At 45.6% G+C, this 17558-nt stretch overlaps 1 protein-coding gene across 2 annotated transcripts in view; it reads left to right on the top strand.

The window, feature by feature from the left end:
• The first annotated feature begins 15663 nt into the window (after positions 1-15663).
• Positions 15664-17558, top strand: part of MYZAP (myocardial zonula adherens protein) — an 88491-nt gene continuing 86596 nt past the window's right edge. Inside the window, exon 1 of one of the 2 annotated variants that reach the window (XM_019732238.2) lies at positions 15664-16011. In XM_019732238.2, coding sequence (XP_019587797.2) covers positions 15727-16011 — 285 coding nt within the window. In that variant the 5' untranslated portion in view covers positions 15664-15726. The remainder of the gene's footprint in view (positions 16012-17558) is intronic. The other variant, XM_019732237.2, reaches the window with a different exon arrangement.

The following is a 17558-nucleotide window of genomic DNA, read 5'->3' as shown; positions in this document are numbered from 1 at the left end:
TATGCTGCAGCTCTGCATGCCACTGTCATTCTCACAGAACCGTTTCTTCACCCTCATTGAGCCCACAGGTGCCTGGGCCTTTCCAGTGCGCTCACGTCCCACTCTCCTTGACCTTCACCTGTGTCTCCAGCCCCCACCCTTAGGGAAGATGGTACTGACCAGGAATTAAGGGCATGTGCTCAGAGGCAGGCTGCCTGGGATGCTGACCCCACACCTTCCTTACAACCTGTAGGACTGTGGGCAAGTGACTTAATCTTTTCAAAATTCAATTTCCTTTATTGTAAATGTGTTTCTGAGATTGCCTACTTCATTGGAAAGGATATGATATATAATTATATATATATTATATATATATCCACATAATGAGATAATGTGGGTAGAACTTTCTATAGTGCCTAGTTCACAGATGCTCTCAGCAACAATTAGCTATTATTGGCTCTGTCTTTTTACCTGCCCGTTGGGGCTGCTCAGAGGAAGCTTGAGAATCCGACAGCCAGTCTCTGCTACAGTCACCATACTCCCCAACTGGACCTCCCCATAGCCTGACGTCAGAGACAGAGTGTGTGTGTGTGTGTGTGTGTGTGTGTGTGTGTGTGTGTGTGTAAGTTTTATCAACAATTATGCATGGCAGTGTGGTTTTTTTTTGTTTGTTTTTTTTTTTTGGTAATAGCTTTCTTGAGATATAATTCACATACCATACAATTCATTCAAAGTGTACAAATTTATAGTTTTTATGTTCATAGAATGGCACAATCATCGACACAATCAATTTTAGAACATTTTTCTGACCTTCAAAAGAAACCCGATACCCTTTGCAGTCAATCTCCATTTTCTCCAAGCTCCTCTTCCAGCCTCAGGCACCCACAAATCTACATTTTTCTCTTTAGATCTGCCTATTCTGGACATTTCATGTAAACAAGACTATACAATATGTGGTCTTTCATGACTGTTTTTTTTCTTGTTTCACTTGATATTAATATTTTACTAATATTAATTAATATTTATTAATTATTTTATTTATTAATATTAATGTTAAATATTTCCAAGGTTCGTCCATGTTGTAGCATGTATTAACTAACACTTTATTCCCATTTATGGACAAATAATATTCCATTGTATGAATATACCACATTTTGTTTATTCATTTATCAGTTGGTGGACATTGGGTTGTTTCCACTTTCTGGCTACTATAAATAATGTTGTTAAGAGCATTCATGTACAATTGTAAATAGCCATATGCTTTCATTTCTCTTGGGTATATAATTAGGAGTGGAATTTCTGGATCCTATGTTAAGTCTGTGTTTAACCTTTTGAGGAATTGCCAAATTATTTTCCAAAGTGGTTGCACCCTTTGATATTCCCACCAGCCATGTAGGAGAGTTCCAGTTTCTCTATATCCTTGCCAACACTTGTTATTATGCGTCTTTTTGATTATAGCCATTCTAGTGTATGTGAAGTGATATCCTATTATGGTTTTGATTTTCATTTTCCTGATGGCTATTGATATTGAGTAGCCTGGCAATCGTTTCATCCATCATTTGCTTGTTATCTCTTGGAGTCCCGTTTTCCAAACTTCACAAAGTCCCCATTCTTGTCATCTCCAGAGATTCCATCTCTTCTGCTATTCTGAAACATCTCCACACACTCGTTCATTCTTCACCAAATATTTATTTGGCTCCATTTGAGTGGTACATGCTGGTGGCTGGGGACATACAACTGAATAAGCCATGCTCTTTGCCTTCATCCCTCATTTGCTCATAGTGTTGGGTTGCTGTTTACAGTCTGATGGAAACATGTCATGGTGGGACCCCTTTGCTTAATATGCTTCAGTGGTATTTTAAAATTTGGGATAAAATTTAATGGCACAATCTATGGCAACCAAGGGTCTGTGTATATCGGCGTGTTAGGACAGCCTAGCCACCTTCCCTGCCATTCTCTCTGCCTCCCATCTTCTGCTACCATCTTCGGCTCCAAATGATCATTGTTTCATGCAGCCCTGCCCTGTTCTCCACTGGCCCTTCTAGACTGTAAGCTTCTCAAGGGCAGGGGATGATTCTCATGCACCCTGCATTTCCTATAGCCCTAGGACAATACTCAGCACATCAAAAATACTCAATACAATACAATATAATGTACTTGATACATTTACTATTGAATTAGTAAATGAATAGATGGCAAAATAAGTGACTGTATGAAGGTATACATGGTTCTGCCAAGCAGTGTGATTTATTTTAGTTTTCAGTTGGCCGAAGGTGGGCTCTATTCTGATCCCCATTTCAAACTGGCCTGAATGCTGTGCCAGGTCAGCTGAACTGAGGAGGCTTTATGTTCGTCAAGTATTCATAACAAATAAGGGTGCTCTGTGGAGCTTTAACTCCTGGCATGTTGGGATTTGTCTGTACCCTGTAGGGTTTGAAGCAAAATGAAATAAAATGACACAATGTAAAATAAAATACCCACAATCTGAATATAAACGTGTTGAACAGAGTCATGTTAGAGGAGTCTGCATTGACATCTGCTAGGAAACCGGAGAGTTTAAAGTGTCCAGTCATGGTGTAGCTTCCCCCTTTACCCTCATATAGGCAGGGCAAAGGTCTCTCTCTGCCCAGGACAGGAAAATGTTTCTCTTCTGGATGGTTTTGTTGAGGGAGGGGATGGAGACGGTGGAAGTAGGCTTCCAGTGGGGTATCCGGCCCAGCCTGGCCCTGGGAGAGACAGGATGTAGGGGAGCCAGGCTCTCCAGCCCCCTCTCCTCGGGCCATTTCCTATGTTCAGAGGTATATGTGGTGGCCCATGTGATGCAACAGTGATAAGTTCATTGTCCTAAAATCTGAACTGGGGAGGGAGGAAACGCCTGGCATTTATGATATGTCTATCTGCTTATTCGCTGAGAATGTTGTCTGGGGGAGATAATAAGCATGGAGGAGATAGTGTTTTCAGAGATAATTTGTGAATATAGTGTCCTGATGAAACGGGACTGAGGTCTCACAGCCAGGCTAAGCCTGGGTCTTTCCCTCAACTTCCTGCCCTCCATTTCGGGGTCTCCCCAGTTGTCCATACTCTGACCATCACATCCCCAGCTTCTGGCCTCATTTCTCCTCCAGTCCTCTACACTGCTAAGGGCCGTGGCTTCCCCAGGATGCCTTCTCATGGCCACATACTCTAGGCTCCTTCATCCCTCACTTCTCCCCCACCCCCTCCTGAAACTGAATAATCAGATCCTTGCTAATAGGTGAGGGAGAAAAGGCTACAGGAGACAGTATTCTCTCCTCCTTCCCTTTGTTAAATACTTGCCACGTGCCAGGTGTTTTACTTATATCATTCATTTAATCCTAACAACCTAAAAGCAGTGATAATAACCTTCCCCCCCCATTTTATAGGTTGAGAAACTAAGGCTCAGAGAAGGAAATTGACTGTCTTCATAATGGGTAGCCTGGGAATCTGAACTCATAGTCAGATGCAAAGACCTCACTCTTATTCAGTGTATTCTACTTCCTTCCTGCTACTTGACCGGCACCATGTGAATATCTGCTGCAGCAGAGATGTATAAGGCAGCCCTACCCTCTAGGAGTTCCTGGTTACCTACACATTGAGGAGACACTGCACCAGCAGTGACGGGAGGGAGAAGCGGGGAGATAAGGAATGGCAGGGGAGCACAAGAGCAGGCACGGTGGGGGATGCAGCCCACAGCCCTCTCACTGCCCCAGCTGCAGGGAGTTGTGGATGCTGATGGTGTACCAGAATTGCCCTCAACTGGAGAGAGCTGCCGTGCCCAGTGTTAGGCCCCCTTCCCAGGGGAAGCTGGGTGCAAAGGCCCAGCCTCCTTGCCTCAGTTGAGCACATCTCTGAAGGGCCATTCCAGCTCCAAAGCCCCTGTGGGATCAACGGAGGCCTCTGGTGTGACTGCATCTCAGGCCAGTGCTTCCTCCACCAGTCGTGCTTTGCTCCCTCCAGGACCCTTTTGCACACAAGCTGACCTCAGAGCATGTCCCAGGAAACCCAAGGTACCTGGGAGCATGGGGGTGTAAAGGTATCTGTTCCAGAACGTGAAAATAGTCCAAGGCTGCCAGGCTGTAGACTGTGGGGGTGTGTAGAGCATGCGGTGTAGGCGGCTCTTTCTGAACAGCCAGTGAAGGACCTAGTCTATCTAGGTTTCTCCAGAACCCAGCCTGCAACTCTGTCCAGTGCCACACATTCTGACTATTGTAAGAATAAACTGCTTACGATTTGGGGAAATGGCAGTTTGTCACCTGAATAAATAACAGCAAAGAAATGTTTGGGAATCATTTGGTTTACGGATGCTTTTGGAATGCCTACACTAAAAAGCAGCGTTAGACACATCCAGTCCCAAGCCCTCCTCAGTTATCACTTGGAAGTGTGAAGTCCCAGAGAGGTGACGATGCAGAGTGTGAGAGCCACCAACGGAGCCTAGGTGTCCTGCCTCCAGTTCATTGGCCCTTCCACCACTCCTCGGGAGGTCCATACCTCATACCTAGTAAGAACTTAAACATAAGCCCTTGAAGCTTCACTTCTCTTTGTGCTCCGACAGTGACTTGTCCATAGAGTACAAAATGCCCTTGAAGAAGACTGCCTCCCAGCTTCCTCCAAGGGCTCTGGCAATTCTCCACAAAGCTCCACAAAGTGAGCCGACTTTGCTAGTGCCAGACCCATGAAGGTCCCAGAACCTTCTGTGCTTCCTCTACTCCCTATAAGATCAAACCCAGCTGCCTTTTCTCCGACCGTGCTCAACACACGTGTGGAAGCCACAGAGATCACAATAGTGGCTGCTCTACCTACTCGCACAGCTGTTCAGTGTTTAGTGCCGGTTATGTGGTCAGTGGCTTCTCATTGCCACACTCCCTGGGTGAGTTTGGCCCCTCCCTTCTCTGGGGGGAGGGTTATAAGCTAAGCTGACCTTTAGCCAGGGCACTTGTTGTGACCAATAGCAGTCCTCAGCCGCAGTACATTAACCTCTGATAAATGGATGACTCCAGACCCATCCCTGTGTTGGTGACAGCAGAGCTCCATTAGGGCTGTCATGTCTAGAACTGCGACTTTGTCCTTCGAGCTGGCTTCGGGGCTTGACAATTATTAACCCGCATAATCAGACTCTCTTTCCAGATTAGGCATGTTCCTAAGCTGCCTCGGAGCAGTGTCTCCCCAGCTGGGGTCTGCATTTTGCTAGCTTCCTATGAGGCTGAAGCATTAGTTCTTCCGTGGGCTGGGGAGGATCCCGTGGTCAGTTAAGTTGGAGAAACACTGCTTAGTTATTTATCTTTGGAAGATGCTCCAACTGCTTTAGGGCAATTACCCCCTCTTAAACCTGCCTACTTCTGTTTAACTTAGATTTTCCCAATTTTATTTGACTACAGATTTCTTTTTTTTTTTTTTTTTTTTTTTATGGAACACCTCTAAATCTCCTTGGAGGCTCTTAACATTACCTCTTTCTGAGCCGTTTCTCTTCTCTGTCCTGGTTCTTACAACCAGGCTTTCTGTCTGCGTTACTTGACCACAGTCATCATTCTGTATCCCTTCTGCACTCCTGGGTCTGGCCTTGCTCCTGTGGCTTCCTGCTTCTGGTTTGCCTGAAACTAATGGAACTTCCTGAGACACAGGACTTCAAGTACTAACGCTGAGAACATCCCAGGCAAACGGGGCCATGTGGGCCATGTATACTGAGCCCTGCTCCTTGCCTGCGGTCCTGCAGCTTGCTGGCAGCCACTGTGGTGCTTCCCAGACCTCCCCTGGGATGCCCTGTCACTGGGCTCAGTCCATCTGGGAGAATGAGCAGCTATTTCACCTTCAACTCTCTGCTCCAGATTAATGGTTTGGGCTATGACCACAAGTTGCTTACATGCCCACCTCTTCTCCCACCTTTCAGCTAAACTCAATCTCCTCATCATCCCAGCGTTGGGGCAGATCCTGACGTTCCCTTTTTGCCACTCTGGGCAGAGCCTGACCCCACCCCATCCCGGCTGAGGGGTTTCTGTGGAAGGCAGAGAGAACCCATGTGCCCAGGGAACAGAAGCTGCAGTCTCCAAGCTCCTCCCGTACCCTCAGCCCTGTCGCCATACTTAAGCACCTGGGACCCAGGACTGTGTGCTGCCTCTCTGGGTCACCCAGATGTCTGTTCTGATGAATGAGTAATCTCTGACATCAAGGGCTCACTCACAATTGCAGAGAGTGATAGAGTATGGAAATACAGTACTTGTAAATGAGAGCAATCAAGTTAAGGCATGTCGCAGCACAATTGGTAGAGTGATTAATTTATCCCTTGTTTTCACTGCTATAAATATTTTTCCTTATTTTCCGGTTTTTGCCCAAGGCTTGTTATTCCCTTGATCTAGGACCTTTTCTGTAGGTCCGCATCAGGCGCTCCTTTGTTCATTAAAGCTTTGACTTATTGAGATATTGGTGATATTTATTCTAGAAGGGGAGGTGATAAAGTGACGTGTTGCAGGGGGCAGGCAGAAATAGCCATATCAGAGGGAGGCTTGGACCAGACATACTGTGTTTCCCCAAAAATAAGACCTAGCCGGACAGTCAGCTCTAATGCTTCTTTTGGAGCAAAAATTAATGTTAAGTCCTGGTCTTATTTTACTATAATATAAGACTGGGTCTTTATAATATAATATAATATAATATAATATAATATAATATAATATAATATAATATAATATAATATAATATAATATAATATAATATAATATATAATATAATATTATATTATATTATATTATAATATAATACCAGGTCTTATATTAATTTTTGTTCCAAAAGATGCATTAGAGTTGATTGTCCGGCTAGGTCTTATTTTCGGGGTAACAGTGTAGATGTTTTTCCAGGTCCGGTGAGCACTGGAGCCCAACACCACCCCCATGCAAAGGTGCTGGGACCCTGGGTGGGCTGACGAGCCTGCTGCAGTCCCAGGGATCGGAGCAAAGGACTGCTCACTCATTCATTCAAGAGTGAGCTACTGGGTGTCTATTCTGTGCCAGGTGCTATTATAGATTCTGGGATTCAAGGAATGAACAAAACAGACTGACACCCGTGCCCTCGTAGACCTTGCATATTAGGGGAGATGGACACAAACCAAACGCACAAGACTTGGTCTTTTATCTGAGGAGCTGTGAAGCCACTGGAAGGATTTGTGCAGAGGAATGTGGGTGGAGAAGCATCGCGGTGGCCTCTGTGTTGTATTCGGACTCTAGGAGGGCAGGGACAGAGGTAGGAAGACCAGTTAGGAGGCTGTTTCAAGCATCCACAGGAGATGTAATGATGGCTTAAATGTTGGTGATGAAAAGTGCTTAGATTTGGGACATGTTTTGAAGGTGAAGCCAGATAGAAAAAATGGAGAGTAGGAGATTAAAGGGAGGAACCAGGGATGCCTCCAGGGATTTCGGCCTGAGCTACTAGAATGGAGTACCCATTAACGGAACTGGGGAAGGGTGTGACAGGTATTTTTGGGAGGTGGGGGAGGGAGAGGGGCTCTGACGCAGAAATAGCAGAACCCCCTGCCCCCGATTCCAGGCAGGGCCACGCCAGTCTATACAGCTGTGTGTGGATTAGAAATGGCAACCTTTCCTCTAGTGGACACAGCCCCATGCTGGGGGCATAGCTTGTCAAGGGGATCACGAGCTCTTCCAGCCTGCAGCCATGGTGCTGTGAACACCCTTCACAACCCCACAGAGAGACCTGTCTGAAGTAACTACGGGCCTATCAGAAAGACCCCTGCAAGCAGGGTGAAGCCCGGTAGATATTTGTCACAGCAGAAACTGAACTTAGGGAAATCATTGTTCATATCCCTAGGTCACATTTAATAGGAAACTTTATACTTGCCTCAGCAGCTATAAAGGAAGCCTATTTGCATGATTTCATCAGAGGTAGAAAGGTAGAAAAATAATGTTAGGGAGTATTGTTGGTCTTAGGAAAAAAATAAAAGAATGCTGTTTTGTTTTGAAGTTATATGATCCTCTTCCATTACATGCTAAGAACAGATAAGTTCTTTATATTAATCTCTGAATAGCACAAATCAAATATAGGAAAAGAATGGCTTTTATTCTTTCCCAAATGTTTCATATCAGCACTGGTATGGGACACTCAATATATTTGCTTTGAAGAAGTTGTTTCAAATCTAAAGGAGTGTTCATTCTCTTTCACACTCAGCATTTCCCCCAAAACAACCAGACAATTCATGGTTTTCTTTAGAATCTTCCTCACGACATACTATAGTCATATAGTTTATATTTCATGTGTTCACTCAAGCCATACAATCACCCTAAGAGGTGGGACTATATTGTCTCCCATTTTGCAGGCGAGATTAAGGGTTGCAGAATGGAAGTGACTTTCCCAGTACCCCTCAGCTAACATGTAGAAGAGCCTGAATGTAAACTCAGGTTAGTTTGGCTCCAAAGCCTAGGATCTCTATTAAACCGTGTCCCTTAGACTGATTCATCTGCTGTGAAACCTAGCATTTCATGCTCCCAGGGCCACAGATTCTTGAATTTGACGGGAATAAATGCCATCTACTCTATGCCCCCTCCCATACCTGATACCTGAGGTCCCTCAAATCATCCTTGATGACATGTCCCAGACCCTGGTCATAGTGCAAAGGCTGGATAATCCACTAAATCAGAATGTCTGTGGGCCCAGAAATGTATTGTTTGCAAGTCCCCAGCTGGATGTGATGTGTGGCTGGGCTTGGAGACCACTGATAGAGCTAAGTGCCAGTGATGCTGAATACCCTGCCTGCCTATCAAGTTAGCCCCACCCATCATTTCTACCCTACCCAATTTCTTTCCTTTATCCCCTCTCCTTGGCTAACTCTGGCTATTAATGTATTCTTTAGGTTGCACTGAACTCCATCTCCCAGTAGCTTTTACCTTCTGGGGCCCATTCTACACTTTGGGTCACACATAACCCAAATCTAACCACTCTACCACAGTCCTTCAAGAATTGACGTCACCTAACTTGTCCCTTGCCCTTTTCTTCTCTAGAGGTGGCACTCCCAGTTCTGTTACCTGCATCTCCCATTATTTAGTGTCAAGTTCTTATACCATCTGTGTCATGTTCTTCCAAAATCATTTGGATGGCCCATGTCCTTTTAAACCATGGCATCCAGAGCTAAAGTCCACATTCCAGGCATGGTGGGCTCAGCAGCACACAGTAGGGAGTTTTGCCTTTCTGGTTCCAGACCTTCCTCTAAATGCAACTTAAAATTGGGTGAGATGTTCTGGGTCACTGAAGGGGGTGCTTCTGCAGACCTACTGGCCAAGCTGAGTCGCACAGTTATCCTTAGTACATGAGCTGGGTTTCCCGTGTCCTCCACTGGCGCCATTGTTGACTTTGGACCCAAGGTGAGGACCATAGATTTATCCCTGCAGGATTCCATCTTGTCAGATTCTGCTCCTTGCTCTAGACTCCTGATTTTTTTGGACACTGCCTCTTCCATTAGTAGATTGAGTGTTATTTCCTCTGATTCTTTCAGACTGTCAGTATTCACACTGTTTTATACCAGATTCTCAAGGCCACACAGGGATGTATGATTATTGTTATTCCAGAGGTTTTTACTCTGAGCAGTGACATGTTACATAACCCTTAATATCCTTTTGTATATCCAGATTTCCTATAGATGTGATAATCAAAATGTGGTGGATATGGTTGGTGCCCACTCAAATCTTCCTGGTCCTTTTCTACCAGCTTTGTGTGTCTGCTTCCCAGCTTTGTGTGATTTGATGCTAATAGTCTGTACCTGTGACCTTCAGAGGGTTTTCCATGGGCATAGAGGTTCCTTGCCCTGTGGAATGCCACAAGTGCCTTGGAGTGATATATATCCCCTGTCCTCCACTTCCATACCAGTGAATGACTGACTAGCGTAGGAGTAAACACCCAGCTCTTTTGTCAGGAGGCGGGACTAACTCTGCGGTGCAATTTACACTCCAGAGCTGGAACTTTTTCTAAGCTGGTGCCCTGCTCACCTCTTCCCCTTCCTATGTCTCCACTCCCTTCCTGGTTTCTCCTGGGAGCACCTTCTCAATAATGCCCTACACATGAGTTTTGGATTCAGAGTCTGCTTTTGGGAGAAACTGATGTAAGATGATAGTCACAGCATGAAAAGATGTATTAGATGTTCTACATGAATATGCATATATAAACATTTCAGGACTTTTTATTTTTAACCCCCCGCCCCCCCAAAAAAATTCTCTGGTACAGGTTAGCTATTCCATTTTTGGTATAAATTCAAATACAGGTATTAGTTATATTTTAATTGGTTCAAATGGGATTTACTGACCAGTCAGCAATTCAGTCTCTTTCGGAATGAATCTCCTTAATTACTCAAGGAAGCACATGGGTGACAAAAGGAGCTGTTCTTTGTGCCATATTACTCAGGGAGGCCCCTGATTCCTTTAATGTTTGTCATCTGATTTACTCCTTCCCTTCTGTGTTGTGGGGTTTTTTTGTTTGTTTGTGTTTTTGACATTGGGTGGAGCCTATTTCCTCTTAAAGACAGTCACCAGGATGTCTTCCTGAAAAAACTAATTCTGCCTTTGCACCTGTGAGTTTTCTATTACAAGCCCATTTAGTTACTTGGAAGAGTCAGAAGAACACCTTTCTCTGGGTGTCCATGTTTGCCCCTGTGGACTTAACACACAAAGCCCCAAGGCTGAGAGGGAAATCGCTCATCCTTTACACCTTCTGTTTTCTTGAATGATGCCCCTTCCCTCAGGATCTATAGAGGAGCTGGTTGACTACTTACTAGGGTGAACTGCAATTCACAAAAATCCTCCAACTTTGGTTCGTTACTAACTTCTGTTGATTTTCTGTCGTTTGCATTCATCCCCTCTTTTCCACCACCACTGAGACTCCCCTAGTTCAGAGCCTCTTTATCTTTTATCAACCCTATTTCAGTAGATGCCAAAGTGCAGCTGGCCCTTGAACAACATAGTTTGAACTGTGTGAGTTCACTTATACACAGATATTTTTCAATAAATGCTGTAAATGTATTTTCTCTTCCTTTTGATTTTTTAAATAACATTTTTTTCTCTAGCTTTATTATAAGAATTCAGTATATAATATATATATAACCTACAAAATATGTGTTAATCCACTATGTTATCAGTAAGGCTTCCAGTGAACAGTAGGCTATTAGTAGTTATATTTGGGGGGAATCAATAGTTATATGTGGATTTTTGACTGCCTGGGGGGGCGGGGGGGTGTTGGAGTCAACTGTACTTGCCCTGCAGCCTCTGCCTTCCATTTGTACTCATCTCTCTGTTGAGTACAAATCTGCCTGATCATGTTACTGTCCTGTTTGCAAACATTCAGTAGCTCCCCATCACCTGCAGATCAATTCTCAACTTTATTCAAAGCCCTTTGCAATCTAACCCCACCCTACTTTGTGTCCAGCCATTCTCTCCTGCCCTGCAGTCCAAGCTAACTGGCTAACACACATTTGTTTCCCAGACCCTCTGACCTCACTGTTTCCTCTGGCCCCTCAGCCCCTAAATACTCTGACCTTTCCTCATTCTTCAGGGTCAGCTTCTATATGCCCTCCCCAGGAAGTGTTTCCTGTCCTCTGTTGCTGTTACAGCTTGAATTCCCTCCTTCTCTGTCCACCACAGTGCTTTGGCCATGCCTCAAGTTTGCTCCTATCCCAGTATAGCAGATGAACTGTCAAGTCCACAGACTCTAGAGACATCTTGCCTGGGGCTGAAGCTTAGCTCCACCACTTACCAGCATTGGTACCATAGGCAAGTCACTTCACCTCCCTGTGACGTGATTTCCTCATCTGCAAAATAGGGAACATAATGGCACCTTCCTCATTGAGTTGCTGGGAAGGTTAAATGAGTTGATGCATTTTTAGCTTTTGCACAAAATAAGTGCTGTGTAAGTATCATTTTACTAAGTACTTGTCTCTCTTCCCAAATTGATGTGAACTCCTAGAAAGCAGGGGCTAGCTAACTCATTTCTGTGTTCCCAGTGCCTGACACACAGTAGGCACCTGGTACGTATTTATTCAATGAATTGGCTTCTTATTACTCTGCCAGTGGTTCATTTGTTCATGGGTTAACTGGTGAGAGCAGGGTTATTTTCAGTGAGCTTGTATTCCCCAGGGTGGGTCAGCAGCAGGTTCCAGCCCCCGTGTCTAGACAGGTTTATAAATACTGTGTATCTGGGTAACTTGGCCAGGGTATAGGGTTCCTCTCAGTCTGCTTTCCTTATCTCTAGGTCCCGTTCTCTACTTCTCGGACACCCTGTGAATACGGGGTGTTTCTTGTTCTATTTTATCCAAAGGAGCTTTGTAATTCAATACCCTTGTCCTTAGGTTGGAAACGTGTCCTTTTTTAATTGTGAAAGTTGGGTCTCTGGCATTCAGAATAGGAGAATATGCCAGGACTTTGGGATGTTGTGACAGCTGAGTGGAAGAGGAAAAAAAGGGAAGCCTCAGAGATGTAAGAGTGAAGAGGGCGTGAAATATCAGGAAGCCTGGCATTGCTTGGGCTCACCTACTCTGTGTCCTTGTCCAGTGATTTGATTCCTGATTGTTTCTGCTAAGACATATCGGTAGTCTTTGCCGCTCAGGACTTTGCTGGATAAATGGGTCGCATGACAAGCCCTTCAACTAAAGATGCCAATGGAGAGTTTGGAGGGAGTTCAGCAGAGAGCAACAAGGGACCGTTCAGAAAGAAGAGGCTGGGAGGATATGAGTGAGAATTCTAGGAAAGGAGTGGGATGGGAGAAGTAGGTGCCATTCAGTGATTGATTTCAAGAAAAGGAAGGGTGTTTATACAGACATCTAGAATTTTCTACAGACCTGTGCTTCAGCCGAAAGATGCAGGACAGCTTTTAGGAACATGTGGCTATTACTGTGGTTAGGAAGGGATGGCAGCTAAGATGATTCTGTCACAGTTCCTGTGCCCTCCAGCCTAAACAGTGACAATCTTCTCTCCCCAATGCTCAGAGAGGGCCTGGACTAGACTGGGGCAATGCTGAACATGAACAGGGTGACCCTCCACACCAGAGCTCTATCCCTGTCCCTGTCATATCAGCCCCTTCTGACTCTCAGTTCTGTAGACCACGGAGGACTTCTGGCTGGGGCAGAAGTGCTCAGCCTCTCGTTCCACTTTTGAAATGAGTCGATCATTCTTTTTTATCTTTTTCTCCCAGAATTGTTCAGCGATACCTGTGACTATGACTTCATTTTTTACTTTTCTCCTTTCCATTCTAGATTCACCTTTCCAATGATTTCTCAATCCCTACTTGTCTTCCCATTTCTCTTCCTTCTCTTTTCCTATTTTCTGGAGCTTCCCACTCTCCTCTCTCTTGTAGTTCCTTACATATTGGTCTGGCAGAGACGGGCTATGGCATAAACCAGAGCCTGGCATGTGCCCCATCCCACCACCCACAGCCCTTAGTGACAGCCAAGGTGGAGAACTTTCCTGGCTGGGACCATTCTGGGGCTCTGGCTGGTTCAGCTGGCAAATTGCTTGGAGACTCTTGCCCGCCCTAGAAGCTGGATTGGCAAAGATCTTGGTTTCTGTTTTGATTGACCATTACTGAGTTGAAGTATTGCTCTGTAACAACATTTCTTCATTCATTCAACATTTACTGTGTACTGTACTTGCATCATGCCAATTACTCTGTAATATCATTTCTTCATTCTTTCAACATTTACTTTGCATGTACAACATGCCAATTACAGTCCTGGGTACTGGGCAAGCAGAGATGTAAACAGATCCAGTTTCCACAAAGAGATCACAAGCAGGTATGCAGTCTGTTACTTTTGTACTAAATCATAATACAGTGTGAAAAGTATTACGTTAACAGTATGAAAAAGACTTGGATAGATGGAAGGAAAATGAATCCATAGGCCCTGCTTCCTCTCAAATGCTAACTCTGACTTGGGTGGTCACTTGAGTGGCTGCCATAATATACACAGATGCTGGTGATGCCAGGTTACTTTGACTCTGTCTGAACAGCAGCCTATTTCCTTTTTTCTCAGGGCACCATAACAAAACAACAGTAACCATCAGCCTTTTTTCTATGGAGGTAACCAAGCAGATATTTCTAAGCCCTGTTGGCTTTCAATAGCTACATGTTGACCACTTTTTATTGAACGCAGACCCAGATTTTAGTCTTACAAAACTCTCACAGGGGTAGGGACTGTGTGGAAGTAGATGGAAAGACACCTCTTATGAATGATGGACACCTTTTTAGAAGAGTGAGTGCGTGGGAGGATGCAGCGGGGCGTGTAGTAAAACGCAGTAGACCTGGAGTTAGAAGACTGGAGGTCTAGTTCCAGCAATTCACCAATTCACCTAAAATCCCTGGGCCTCAGTTTCCTCATTTGCAAATGGGGATGATGACAGTATCCACCTTGTTGGGTCATGGTGAGAATTTGATGAGAAAATGCATATCAAGCACCTGGAACGCAGGCACAGCAGTGGTGATGATGTCAGAGATGGTAAAATTCAGGCTGGATGACTTTGGGAAAGTCACTTATTTACTCTGGTCTCAGTTTTCTCATCTGCTGATGGAGTCAGTTTCATAGGATCATTTGGAATTCTGTTCAGCAACATTTCTTGAGCATCTGCCATATTGGTGCCATACTAGGGGTCCAGAATGGTCCAGAAGCTAACCGTTGGGGAAGTGGACACACATATAGATGACTCTAACAGAATACACGTATACAGTCCCAAAGACCTACTAGGTTCACGAGGGTGGGTGTGCAGGGCAGGAGGATCCTGGGGAGCTTGATGGGGAGGCAATGTTTGATCTGGGCTTTGAAAAGTGAGTAGGGAGAGATTGTTTTTCCTGAAGAAAGACACACCAAGTTCATGATCTGCCTCGATGACCTTCTACTGCTTCTGTCATTAGCCCCTTGCACTGTGCTATTTTCAGTTCATCAGAAATATACCATACCTTCTCTTGCCTTATGCTCATCTTTGCACATGCCAATTCTTTTGGCCTGGAACTCCTCCTCCGTCTGCGAGGGGCGTGGATGAGTGGGCAAGCAAGGCACTAGGATAAGGCTGCAGAGTCCATCCTTGCTGTGCCACTTACCAGCCAGTGGGCTCCTGCTGTGTTACTCAATCTCTTGGTGAGTCAGTGTCCTCATCTGCAAAATGGGGGTACAGGATAATAATAGTGCCTACCTCAAAGGCTGGTTATGAGGATTAAATGAGGTAATACCTGCAGAGTTCTTGCTAGCCTGACCCACCGTAATCAGTGAATGCTGAAAAGAGATGAACACTCTATACCTGGCTTACTGCTACTTATATTTCGCGTCTAAGCTTAGTCATCACTTCCTCTGGGAGGCCTTTTCCTACCCAAGTCAACTTCTAAGGCAGAGTTGTATGCTCCCATGGTTATCTCCTCTTCCACCAAATTCCTGACACCTGTCATCTCTGTGTCCCCCCCAGATTGCAAACTCCATGAGGACAGGGGCCACGATTGTGTTGGCTCCTGGGAGGGACACATGGTAGACAATCAATAAATATTGAATGAGTGACATGGGGTGAAGGTCCCAGGGATCCCCGAGGGTGTGGCAGAATCTCCTAGAGCAATCAGAGCACCGTGAGGATGAACGGGCAGGTGAACCTTGACACCAAAGGCAGCAGAGAGAGCCTGGGCGTCCAGGAGGACCAGGGCTGCTTCCCGCCTGAACAGCGCGGGGAAATAGAGGACGGCACTCAACTTTGGCAGGGTCTGAGCCCACGGGAGAAAATGCAGCCGGACAGGTCCGGCGAGCGCTCGGGCCCCGCCCCCAGTTCCTCCCCGGGCCCCGCCCCCTCCCTCGCGGCTCCTGTCCCCTCCTGCCTGGCTCCCACCGCTGCTGCTACTGGTTTGCAGCACCCCCACGCAGGCAGTCAGCTGCGAGCGCTTATTCCACCCGGAAGACCGCCGTGCGGTGCCGGCACCGACCCCTGCTGCGGAATGCTGCGCTCCACTTCCACGGTCACCCTGCTCTCGGGCGGTGGCGCCAGGACACCGGGGGCGCCCAGCAGGAGGGTGAGTAGCTGGGGGCGGGAGTTGCCACCATCCCGCTTTCCCCCCGCGCTAGCTGCCCGCTGTAGGGGTCTGGGCATGGGGACTCGTGGGCGCAAGCCCCTGGCCCTGACGCCCCACCCTGGGCTTCCCTTTCAGTATCCCGGTTCTGGCCCTGACCCTTCTTTACGACACCCCAAAGCTCGAAGGGTTTAGGGACTTTCTGGAATTCCCAGAAATTTCCTCTACTTCCTGACATCTCTATCAAGCCAAATTTATTGGTGGCACCAGTTTAAAAAGTAAGAGAAACATTTTTGTACTGTCCTTTGCTTAATACTCAAGGGTAATGATCATCTTAACACCCCAAATTTCTTTCTTCCAGTGGTTAAAAAAAAGCTCACTTGTCCCAACTAGAGATAGAATAATACTGCTTGCTACTGGAGTGGGCTCAGTCAAGGTAGGCTTCACCTGGCAAGGTGTGGATCAGCAGCTGGAGCCCAGTTGCATGTGACTTGGGTTTATGCAAAACACTTTCTTCTTTCTGATTTAAATATTAGCACAGTAGCCTCAGGGGCAGCCCTGGGCACCATCTCCAGGAAGGTTGCTCTTTGGAAATGCTCTGTTTCTCTGTGATCTTTGTTACATCTTTTCTGCCCTGTCCAGATGCTCTGGGAAAGAAATGGTATGCACAGGCAGGTTGCATCTTTGCATGTCTCTTCCAAGATCAGTGTCTCAGAGCACACTGCCAAGCCTTGGTTTGTGGCTTTTAGTTCATCTCTTCATCATGATATCCAGTACTTATCATTTGGTGCCTCTTTTCTGTGGTTGAGACATCTTTAATTATGTTTCCCCAAGGTTTAGCTAAATGGCTGGTCAAGTCCCAGTCAAGGCCCTCTTTGGTACTCTAGTCTTTTTTCTCGTCTTGTAGACATGCGTATTTGCTTTTTATATACCTCAGCCAAGTGATTAGCAGTTGCCTTATATGCTGTCTTTCTTTAGCCCTTTCTGTTACTCCTTGGTATGGGCCAAGTGATGGGTTCTGGGATATATATTTGTGCACGTGTGTGCACATAACCAGACACTTAGGGTTGACAGAATTCTTCTGGTTGTTAAATCATTAGCTTCATAAAGCAAGATCCCCATTAGGTCCAAGTGTGTTTCCAACCACAGTTCCAGCCTTACTCCAAGATGGGTATTTGCCTTTTTCTATGGAAAACCTTTTCAGTTGGAACACAGTTCTATTGAGAAAGAATGACGTCACTGAAAAGCTAGCCCTGAGCCTGGACAGTCATGCATGGGACTAGGTTGCATGACTTGCATGACATTGTCTAAGTCCCCCTTCAGAGATGAGGACTGATGAGGCAGGTAGAATGATATTGTGGGTGGATATAAATTTGATTAGTGTAGTAGGTAACCTTTCTGAAGATTTTTTCCCCTCAAATATTTACTTCTAAGCATTTCTTTAGTTATAAGTGCTTTGGTATCCAGCACAGTGGGCACACTATTGAGAAGAAGACAACCTAAATACTTTGGAGTGGAGGGGTCAGGGCCCCGAATCAAACCATGGAGGG

The sequence above is a fragment of the Rhinolophus sinicus genome, linkage group LG03, assembly GCF_036562045.2.
Source record: "Rhinolophus sinicus isolate RSC01 linkage group LG03, ASM3656204v1, whole genome shotgun sequence".
NCBI lineage: Eukaryota > Metazoa > Chordata > Mammalia > Chiroptera > Rhinolophidae > Rhinolophus > Rhinolophus sinicus.
This window is presented reverse-complemented; position numbering and strand designations above follow the sequence as displayed.